General features: G+C 44.2%; 1 protein-coding gene across 1 annotated transcript in view; it reads left to right on the forward strand.

Annotated features, from left to right (window-relative positions):
• CDH8 (cadherin 8) overlaps positions 1–11,112 on the forward strand; it is a 590,312-nt gene extending 579,200 nt beyond the window's left edge. Inside the window, exon 11 of the mRNA XM_030204496.1 lies at positions 10,619–11,112. Coding sequence (XP_030060356.1) covers positions 10,619–11,112 — 494 coding nt within the window. The remainder of the gene's footprint in view (positions 1–10,618) is intronic.
• Positions 11,113–12,076: the final 964 nt, after the last annotated feature.

A 12,076-nucleotide genomic window follows, 5' to 3' on the forward strand; every position in this document is an offset into this window, starting at 1 on the left:
ATGTGGGACTTGGCTGAATATCCAGCACCTGCATAAGCCCCAGTTTCTCCCCAACATGCCCCCTGGACCTCCCCTGACCAACCCACTTTTTTGAGGCTGGTCAGTGGTGATATTCAGTGCTACTGCCCAGTTTGGTGCCTCTGAATATCGTTGGTGGAGACAGGTGATTTAAGTGGGCCAGAGTCTCTCCAGCCCACTTAAGTCCCTCTGAATACCGATCCCAATGTTCTTAGTTTAACTTATGGGCATATGCTTGCATTTTATAAACTACAGCCCTTGTTTACTAAACTCATTTAAGGTTTTCCAGTCGACACATGTTAGCTGCAAAAGTTAACCAGTGAAGTCTGCAAAACACCCACAGCAGGGGCCATTTTTGTCACTTGGGTGAAGGTTAACAGGGGCAATGGTTACCTCCAATGCATTAGTGGCTCAGCTGCTGATGTGAAAAGCAGTTAGCTATACTTTTGGATGAATAGTTAACTGTTTCTATTATTATGATTTATTTACTGCCTTTTTGAAGGAATTCACTCAAGGTGCTATACATCAAGAATAAGTCAAACATAAGCAATAGACAATTACAGCAGTAAAATTATTCAAACAACAACATAAAGTATGACATAGAGGGTCATAATCGAATGGGGCTGGCCATCTCTAACGGCAGCCATTTCTAACGCTGGCCCCCTCAAGCGGCGTACCCGACTGTATTATCGAAACAAGATGGCCGGCCATCTTTCGTTTCGATAATACGGTCGGAGCTGGCCAAATCTCAACATTTGGCCTGCCCTTAGAGATTGCCAGCGTAAGAGATGGCCGCCATTGGTTTTTGCTGATAATGGAAACTAATGGTGGCCATCTCAAACCCGGCCAAATCCAATGCATTTGGCCATGGGAGGAGTCAGCATTTGTAGTGCACTGGTCCCCCTCACATGCCAGGACAGCAATTGGGCACCCTAGGGGGCACTGCAGTGGACTTCACAAATTGATCCCAGGTACATAGCTCCCTTAACTTGTGTGCTGAGCCCCCCAAAACCCACTCTTCACAACTGTACACCAATACCATAGCCCTTATGGTTGAAGGGAGCACCTAGATGTGGGTACAGTGGGTTTCTGGTGGGTTTTGTAGGGCTCTTATTTACCACCACAAGTGTAACAGATAGGGGGGATGGGCCTGGGTCTGCCTGCCTGAAGTGCACTGCAGTACCCACTAAAAACTGCTCCAGGGGCCTGCATACTGCTGTCAGGGAGCTGGGTATGACATTTGAGGCTGGCATAGAGGCTGGCAAGAAATGTTTTTTTTTTTTTGGGTGGGAGGGGGTTAGTGACCACTGGGGGAGTAAGGGGAGGTGATCTCTGATTCCCTCCGGTGGTCATCTGGTCATTTAGGGCACATTTTTGAGGCTTGGTCGTGAACAAAAAAGGACCAAGTAAAGTCGGCCAAATGCTTGTCAGAGCCGGCCTTCTTTTTTCCATTATCGGCCGAGGCAGGCCATCTGTTAACCACGCCCCGTCCCGCCTTCGGTACACTTCCAACACGCCCCCTTTAACTTTAGCCGGCCCTGCGATGGAAAGCAGTTGAAGCATGCCAAAATTGGCTTATCGATTTTACCGATTTGGCCGGCCATAGGAGAATGCCGGCCATCTCCCGATTTAAGTCGGAAGATGGCTGGCCTTCTCCTTCGAAAATAAGCAGGATACTACACTACAATACAATGTCAACACAATGGGGGAGATTCTATTTATGGCACCTAAAAAATTAGTGCTGAAATCAGTGCCAACTAAGCGCGTTCTATAGATTTAGGCGCCAATTATAAAATACACTTAGTTGATATTTCAGTGCCTAAATCTACGCACATCCACTTACACCAATGAAAATGTGGCATAAATCCCGGTGTGTAGATTTAGGCGTACTGGGCCATATTCTATAAGTAGGTGCATAAATTTCAGAACACCCATGACATCCATTTCCCCTCCCATAACCATGCCCCTTTTTGCCTGTGCTTGTTAGAAGTTTGGTGCATATTGTTACAGAATAAGCTTAGTGATTTGCGTGCCTAAATTCTAGTCAGTGCCAATTAGTGCTCGTTATTGCTTGTTAAGTGCTGTTATCAGCACTCTTTAGCTTTTTAAGTTGTGCACATTGGCATGAATCTCTAGGTGCACTATATAGAATCTGGGGGAATACGCAATAAATTTAAAAGACGGTATAAGGTGTAAGCAAAGATGGAACATATAGATAGATAGATAGATAGATAGATAGATAGATAGATAGATAGATAGATAGATAGATAAGATACTAATTTAAAGAAAGTTACAAATGAAGTCTGAAAGATGCTGGAAAATTATCATAGCTAGTGAGGAAGTAGGAAGACATGTCCTGCTATAGCATGAGCAGATGTTATCATTATTAAAAGTGTGGCCCAGTTATGTTGCCACTAATTTGTTGGTCTATTATTGTGTGGTGTGATGGTGAGGTAAGCACTGCGAAGTGTGAGTGCTGATGTTATGTGCAGTAACACTGCTAGCCACATCATTTTACCACTAGTCCGATTTTGTGGAATGGGATGTAGTTACAAGGGATATGCTGGCCAAATATTTTGTTTTATTTAGCTTTTTGTCTCACATATACAGATTTTCATTTTGAGCCAATATCATGAGCAGTGTGCACTATCCATGAAGGCTTTGCACTATTTGCAAGGAGTGCACGCTGTTTTTCAGTAGTGAGTGCTCTTGTAAATAGTGTGCACTATTGTTGGATACAATATGGGCCCTTTTACCAAACGGCGGTAAACAGTGGCCTTAGCGCACCCTTATGCAGCTTATTCCCACAGCTAAAGCCATTTTTACCTCTAGTGTAAAATGGCCGATTTTTAGTGTTAATGGCCGTATGCTAACGTTTCCATTAGTGTGTGAGCCCCTACTGCCACCTATTTTGTAGGCAGTAGGGACTCACGCACTGAACCTGCACTAATTGGGTACGGCACGGTAATACCCACATGCTGACCGATTAACACAGAACATGTCCACTCTCCACCCCCAGATAAGATACCTCAGCTAAAAAATAATTAAAAAACAGTTTAACATATGAATAGTGTGCACATATCACAAATTACTGCAGAACACCACCCCTTTCTTTCTGAGCACTCTACCAAAACCCTCATCCACACCCTTGTCACCTCTCGTTTAGACCACTGCAATCTGCTTCTTTCTGGCCTCCCACTTAGTCACCTCTCCCCTCTCCAATCGGTTCAAAACTCTGCTGCCTGTCTCGTCTTCCGCCAGGGTCGCTTTACTCATACTACCCCTCTCCTCAAGTTGCTTCACTGGCTCCCTATCCATTTTTCCATCCTGTTCAAACTTCTTCTACTAACCTATAAATGTACTCACTCTGCTGCTCCCCAGTATCTCTCCATACTCGTCCTTCCCTACACCCCTTCCCGTGCACTCCGCTGCATGGATAAATCCTTCTTATCTGTTCTCTTCTCCACTACTGCCAACTCCAGACTTCGCTGCACCCTACGCCTGGAATAAACTTCCTGACCCCCTACATCTTGCCCCATCCTTGGCCACCTTTAAATCTAGACTGAAAGCCCACCTCTTTAACATTGCTTTTGACTCGTAACCACTTGTAACCACTCGCCTCCACCTACCCTCCTCTCCTCCTTCCTGTACACATTAATTGATTTGATTTGCTTACTTTATTTTTTGTCTATTAGATTGTAAGCTCTTTGAGCAGGGACTGTCTTTCTTCTATGTTTGTGCAGCGCTGCGTACGCCTTGTAGCACTATAGAAATGCTAAATAGTAGTAGTAGTAGTAACACCTTAGCCTGCCCCACAGTAAGTCATTAATACTCATTAATGCTTACTGCATCTTTGTAAAAGGAACCTCTTTATGTTTTATTTAAAATTTGATATACTGCCATTACTATCAAAAGGCCAAGGCAGTTTACGTAAAAGGATACAATCCAATAATAGGAAAAGGACTACAACAACAATAGGAAAAATAATCTCATACCAAGCACAGTCAATCAAAATCATGCAACATAAAAGGCAGGAACTCAGTGGCCCCATACTAGGCAAGACTTAGAGGCTAATCAGAAAAAATATTAAAGGCTATTTGGAAATAATGGGTCTTCAATAATGATTTAAACCGGGTAAAAGAGAGCTCTGCTCTAATACTGGGCGGTTGTTCCATAGATATGGAGCCAAGTAATAAAATGCAGATGATCTTGTAGACTCATAATGAGCTCTCTTAGGTGGAGGCAACACCAGCCGATGGAGATCCAAGGAACAGAGTGAACGTGTTGGTGTGCCGCCCAACAACCTGGAGCTACCTACCGCTGACCCAACGCAGCTGCTAGCAGTAGTTCCATCTTGAGCGTGCACCATTTCCTGCACTACAGAGAATAATTCTGTAATTTCTAGCACGGAGCTAACCCAGTGATAATTGAGCTGCACCATGCACTGCCCGGTTACCGCCAGGTTACCGTGGGAGCCCTTAGCGCCACCTCAATGGGTCATGGTAAGTGCTCCCCCCGCATGGCCATGCGGTAAGAATAATCTTACTACATGGCCATGCTTTTTTAAGCAGCAAAAAACAAGTGGGAAATTACCATTGACTCCAGATATTAGAGAGACAGCCTTGATACATTTAAGAAAATGTATCGATAAAAAGACTCAGCACGGCACCGTGTTTCGGCCCATGGCCTGCCTCAGGAGTCTGTTGATTGAAAACTCTCCAATGTAGGTGTCTTTTAGCAAAAAAATGTTAAGAAGCGGTATCAGCAACTTTACACATTACTTTATACAACCCATCGCCACAACCAATTTTTCTACAACTCCGCTGCGCTGCCACAAAAAGCTGATAGGCTGATATACTGTATCTTCGCACTAACTTAGCAGTCTCCGTTTCGCAAGCTGACCCACTTATAAGCTTTGGCAGCGTAGTGGAGAGTGTTAATGGTGTTAATACATGTTAATACTGTATTGCTCATTAGTAATGCTGAGGCCCTTTTACTAAGTTGCATTAGGTGGTAGACATGACTGGTACAGCTTAAAATGATGTACTATGAGACATGCGCAGGTATGCTGTGGAAAACGTCAAAGGTGCACAAGCTAATCCATGTGCTAAAAAAATTCTATGTTTTGGGGAGGGGACATGTCAAGGGCATTCCTGTGCTAATCAGATATGCAGCTACATTACCCTTACTGCCTACAAAATGAGTGGTGGTAAATGGTCACATGGTAATCCTTGCTAATGGCCACACACTAGATGCAAACAATACAAAAGAAAAGATTCTCTATATTCTATGCAGTAAGCAATAGAAAAAAATCTCAGGGATCAGTGATAATGAAAAACAGGGAGGAAAAAGCCTCAAGAAGCTCCCAGCAAAAAGCTGACAGAGCAGGACTTCTTCATGGTTGGCAAAAAACCTCACTGATCAACTTAGTCTCAAGAGTAGGAGCTGAACAGACACAAACTTGTTTCAAAAAAACCAACTTAATACTTAGCTGTGGAGTCTCTTTCCCCTGACTATAGCACACCCAGAGCGTGACCATTAGTGCATGACTATCCATATAAAAAATGGAAAATGGGCCTTTTAATGGCCATGACAAAAATGGCCTTACCACAAAGAAAAATCCCACACAAAGATGCGCTAAAGAAAAATGTTTGCCACAGGTAAGTAAAAGGGCCTCTCTGTTTTCTAACTATGTTTGACTCATTACCTTTTATACTTTATTTTTGTAACTAAGAGATCCTTTTACTAAGGCATGTAGGCACCTATATGAGTACAACTTGCCTTAAATTAGAACTACCGCCTCGCTACTGCGTTCCCGGGGCGACAATTCTAATTTTAACGCATGTCCAAAACGCGTGGCAGAAAATAATCTCTATTTTCTACCATATAGCGCTAACTAGGTGGTAATCGGCAGCGTACGTGTGCTGATGGATTACTGCCCGGTTACCATATGAGACCTTACTGCTAAGTCAACGGGTGGTGGTAATGTATCAGGCCCAAAATGGATGCGTACCAAGTTTTATTTTTCCACACGTCCATTTTCACCCCCCCCCCCCCTCCAAAAAAGGCCTTTTTTTGCAGGCACACTTAAAAATGGACCTGCGTGCATCCAAAAAACGCTCCAACACCAGCACAGGCCATTTTCTGGTGCACCTTAGTAAAAGGACCCCTAAACGTCTATACCTTTCATTATAGCTATGAAATGTTCCTCTGTTCTCTTGATTATACTCATTACTTCTTCATGTGACAATCATGTCATATTATTGTGTTTTGATGAATTTCTGTACTGTAGAATTCAAGTTTACTTAGGGGCCCTTTTACTACCCAGCGGTAGGGCTACTGACGGGTTTGCCCATGGGAAATTGGCCCAACCGCCAGGCTCGCTCAGGAAATGCTAGGAAACTTTTTTTTCTAGTGCTGGGGGGGGGGGGGGGGGGGCTGTTACCACTGGCTTAGCGGAGGAGCCCTCAAGGGATCCAGCAGTAAATGGCTGCATGCAGGGGGGTTTATTACTCTACAACCATTTACTGTCCCTTAAAAAAAAAACCTTTTTACTGATGGCAGGTGACCTTTTACTGCCATTTTGTAAAAGGACCCCTTAGACTGAAATAACAGACACGGATAAATAAAAGATGTTTCTCACAAATTAAATGCTATTACCACTTCAAGGAAATAAAAGCAAAATGAAAACAAATTTAATTTTAAATGATTTTTTCCCTTTGACTACATGATCTCAACTTTAATTTTTGTTGTAGTGCAGTTGTTACCATAACATAGAGGGTGAGGCAAAAAAAACCTTCATAGAGTTTTTTTTTATTGTTTTCTCAGCAATTGCTTGGAATTTCAATGGGAAATTTTACAGTTCTATTTCCTGTCACTATCTACGTTCATGTGCTGAGTGGAACGAGATTATCTTTAAAGACGCCAAAGTTCACCAAGTGATTTTTGCGTGTTCAGAAATGTTTGCACTCTTCCATTATGCTTAATGTTAATGATGTCGTTGTGATGTAGACTTTTGTCTTGGGAGCAATATTGGAAGTCTATCATAAGTTCAACCCAAACTCAAGGAAGCACTGCAGATGATCCAGGTCAGCCTGACATAGGGACCGATCAGCAAAACTGTTAAGAACTTCCCAAAACAACTGAAGGCCTTGATAAAGCTGGGGGTAGACACTTTGAGCATTTAAAGTTACTGTAAAATTCAGACTCATTGGGCTCCTTTTACTAAGCGGCAGTAAGCCCTTACCGCTCGCTATACAGGAAGTACCGCTGGACTACTACAGCAGCCTGGTGGTCCTTCCCACCCCTAGCGCACCATCATTTCCGGCACTACAAAAATGTATTTATTTTTGTAGTGCTGGAGTGTACCTGGCAGTAATCGGGCAGTGCCATGTACTGCCTGGTTACCGCCGGGTTAACGCGGGAGCCCTTACCACAACCTCAATGGGTGGTGGTAAGGGCTCCCTCCAAAATGGCTGCATGGCAAGCAGGGGCGTATCTGGAATCCGGCGGTAGGGGGGGCCACAGCCAGAGAGGGGGGGCACATTTTTGCCTGCCTCCCTCCCCCCCCCGCCGCCGCCGCCGCCGCCTCTCTCCACCCCCTCCCCGCCGTCAACCCTCCCCCGCTGCTTACTTTTGCTGGCGCCGAGGTCCGACCCGCAATCTCCGTTTTTTCGTCTTCCTCCGTGGCCATGCTTCCAGGAAGTAACGCTGCAGTGCTGATTCGTTGAATCCAGTTCGGCGTCTGACGTCAGACGTCGAACTGGATTCAACGAATCAGCACTGCAGCGTTACTTCCTGGAAGCATGGCCACGGAGGAAGACGAAAAACGGAGATTGCGGGTCGGACCTCGGCGCCAGCAAAAGTAAGCAGCGGGGGAGGGTTGACGGCGGGGAGGGGGGCCAGGGCGAAATCTGCGGGGGCCCAGGCCCCTGTGGCCCCACGCAGATACGCCCCTGATGGCAAGTGCTTTACTTGCCACCTGGCCATTTCCTGTAGGAAGGTGAGACTTCCCTTTTACCAGCTACGACACATGTGTGAAACACTTACCGACGCCAGTGCTGGCCCCCTTTTGCCACAGCTTTGTAAAAGGGGCCCATTGTTAATTATATCATTTGAAAGGCATTATTTTACTGTTTCAGTTCAAACATTTTTAATGCACAAAAATCACCAAGTAGTAATGGTAAAATGTCAGGGGCGCTTTTACTAAGCCGCGTAAGGGTCTATGCGCACCTAACATGTGCCAAAATGGAGTTACCATGTGACTCTTGCGATAATTTCATTTTTGATGTGCATCCGATATGCGCATCTGAAAAATAATTTTTCATTTCAGACACACGTATCTGACACGTACCAAGTGGCATTTGATGCGCATAGGTCATTACCACCCAGTTACCGTGTGAGACTTTACCGCTAGGTAAATGGCTGGCAGTAAGGTCTCAGACCTAAAGTGGATATGCGACAATTTTTATTTTGCCGCATGTCCATTTTTGGCAGAAATTTAAAAAATACATTTTTTACAGGTGCTTTGAAAAATGATTCTGTGCACCAGGGGCATAGCCCGACTTCAGCGGTAGGGGGGTCCACAGCCAAAGTGAGGGGGGCACATTTTAGCCCCCCTCCCACCATTGCCGACAGCAGCAACAACTTTGATCCCCCCTGCCGACGACCCTCTCAACCCCCCGCCCACCATCGCCTACCTTTGCTGACGGGGGACCCCAACCCCCACCCCGCCAGAAAAGGTAGCAGGCGGTGGGTTGGCAGCGGGAGGGGGGGTTGAGAGGGTCGCTGGCAGGGGGATCCAGGGCCAAATCTACGGAGGCCCAAGCCCCCATGGCCCCATAGCAGCTACGCCCCTGTTGCGCACATCCAAAACACATGTCTACACTACTGCAGGCTATTTTGCAGCACGCCTTTGTGAAAGGACCCCTCAGTAACATCAACATAGCTTAAGATAATTAAGGGGGTCTTTTACTATGGTGCACTAGTGTTTTTAGCTCATGCTAAAAATCTGCTGGTGCTAAATGCTGAGGCATCCATTATATTCCTATGGGTATCTCAGTGTATAGCATCAGCTGATATTTAGCACATGCTAAGAACGCTAGCGCACCTTAGTTAAAGACCCACTAAATATTTACTACTAATAATATGTAAGTATGATGACTAAGGGTCCTGTTTACTAAGCAGCGCTAAGGGCATGTTAGCATTTTTAATGCACGCTAATAATTAGACATGTTAAATGCTAAGTCACCCATCCAGCTCATTTTCAAAGGAGATCGCCGGCCATCTTCCGACACAAATCGGGAGATGGCCAACGATCTCCTGAACCCGGCCAAATCAGTATAATCGAAAGCCGATTTTGGCCAGCGCCAACTGCTTTCCGTCGAGGAGCCAGCCAAACTTCAAGGGGGTGTATCGGTAGGGTAGCGAAGGTGGGATGGGGTGGAACGGGGCAGGACGAGGGCATGCTTTGAGATGGCCGGCTTCTCTCGATAATGGAAAAAAGAAAGCCGGCTTCACTTGGTCCCTTTTTTTTTAGGACCAAGCTTCAAAAAGGTGCCCCAACTGACCAAATGACCATCGGAGGGAATCGGGGATGACCTCCCCTTACTCCCCCAGTGGTCACCAACCCCCTGCCCCCCCCAAAAAAGAAAAATATTTTTTGCCAGCCTCTATGCCAGCCTGAAATGTCATACCCAGCTCCCTGACAGCAGTAGGCAGGTCCATGGAACAGTTTTTTGTGGGTGTAGTGCACTTCAGGCAGGTGGACCCAGGCCCATCCCCCCCTACCTGTTACACTTGTGGAGGTAAATGGGAGCCCTCCAACCCCCCCCCCAAAAAAAAAACCCCCACTGTACCCACATATAGGTGCCCCCCTTCACCCATAAGGGCTATGGTGGTGTACAGTTGTGGGTAGTGGGTTTTGGGGTAGTTTTGGGGGGCTCAGCACCCAAGGTAAGGGAGTTATGCACCTGGGAGCTATTTTTGAAGTCCACTGCAGTGCCCCCTATGGTGCCCGATTGGTGTCCTGGTATGTGAGGGGGACCAGCACACTACAACTGCTGGCTCCTCCCACGACCAAATGCCTTGGATTTGGCCAGGTCTGAGATCGCCGGCATTAGTTTCCATTATCGGCGAAAAAACGATGCCGGCCATCTCAAACCCGGCCATCTCTGACATTTGGCTGGCCCAAACTGTATTATCGAAACAAAAGATGGCCAGCCATATTTTTCAATAATACGGTTTGGGACTGTTCTTTGCGGCACCGGCCAAATAGATGGCTGGTCATCTATTTGGCCAGCGCCGTTCGATTATGCCCCTCCATAGGAACATATGGGTGACTCTAGCATTTAGCACACGCTAAAAACACTAGCACAGCTTAGTAAACAGGGCCCTAGGTATGTAAATTTCTCACTGAAATTCAAAGTGGTTGCTGAGAACATGGCAAAAAACTTTAGGGGTTACTTTTTTTTCACCTAACCCTGTACAACTCTTCTTAAGGATTGACATGTTCCGTAACATCATCCAAAAAATGTTACACATGTTTACTATGCAAACATCATCACTATATTTTTCTAATTATATCACTATTTATTTTCAGTTATTGTAGTGCTGTTTGTAACTCTTCGAAGACATAAAAATGAACCTCTAATCATTAAAGATGATGAAGATGTGAGGGAAAATATTATTCGTTATGATGATGAAGGGGGTGGAGAAGAAGACACAGAAGCTTTCGATATTGCAACATTACAAAATCCTGATGGTATTAATGGATTTTTGCCTCGAAAGGATATAAAACCAGATCTTCAGTTTATGCCCAGACAAGGTCATGCTTCAGGTCCTAATGGTGTTGATGTTGATGAATTTATTAATGTAAGGCTACATGAGGCTGATAATGACCCCACTGCACCCCCATATGACTCTATTCAGATTTATGGTTATGAAGGAAGAGGATCAATGGCTGGCTCTCTGAGCTCTCTGGAGTCTTCCACATCAGACTCAGATCAAAATTTTGACTACCTCGGTGAATGGGGTCCTCGTTTCAAAAGACTTGGAGAACTTTACTCAGTTGGAGAAAGCGACAAAGAAACTTGACACTGGATTACAAACTTTTTCACTGCTGACTTGACAATTATATAATATTTTAGGGTTACTATCGTTAGATATGGCTGATGTGGCCATTTGTTTTAGAGGCAAGTTTAGCGCCAGTCATCTATAAAATCAACCACATTGTAATGTGGAACGAAAACAAAAGTATATGTTAGGAGGTTTATGAGTCTTGTGGAATGTGAAGTAACGTTTGTGGAGTGTCTAGAAGTCTTTGGATATTCAGTATTCATATGACCACAAAAAAAGAAAAGAATTTGGACCTAAAGTTGTTCTAAAGAAAGAAAATACAAAATATAAATTTTCTCCTAGACAATAGACCTGAAAAAAACATTTACTCTGGAATAACAGTTAGTATGGTTTATTTCCATATTGACAACACAGATCACACTACATGATTTTGAAGCAATATCTGTTCTTCACAATGAGGGATATAAACAATGTTGTAACTCTCAACTGGCTTCAGCTGTGCAGTGACCATAAAATTATACATAATTTGTGGCCACGATACCATAAAACATCATTTTTGTAAATGTTACATCAAGCCTTAAAATATTCACATGTTCTAACTCCATTCCAGTAATGGAATTGTATATGTATAAAATGTTAGCAGTCGAGGCCAAATTCCAAACAGAAAAAAGGGCCTGTTTTCTAGTAGAAAGGATTATTCTTATCCTTCACTTCACCTTCCGCAAGGGGCGTACTTTATAATGGAATAAACACCAATAAATTGTTAATTTTATTGCTAAAGTTTATTATTAATCTTTAGGATACATGATTGTATTGATCTATTATTTATTAAAGAAAATAATTATAAAGTGAGAGATTATATAAGAACTTAATTGTATCCACTAATAACCCTCTAGATTTATTTTTCAAAATATAATAAATATTAAAAGTACATAAACCTTTTTTGGGATATAGAACATTACTGTGTGCAGGTGATGTCTTA

This window comes from Microcaecilia unicolor, chromosome 5 (assembly GCF_901765095.1).
Source record: "Microcaecilia unicolor chromosome 5, aMicUni1.1, whole genome shotgun sequence".
Taxonomy (NCBI): Eukaryota; Metazoa; Chordata; class Amphibia; order Gymnophiona; family Siphonopidae; genus Microcaecilia; species Microcaecilia unicolor.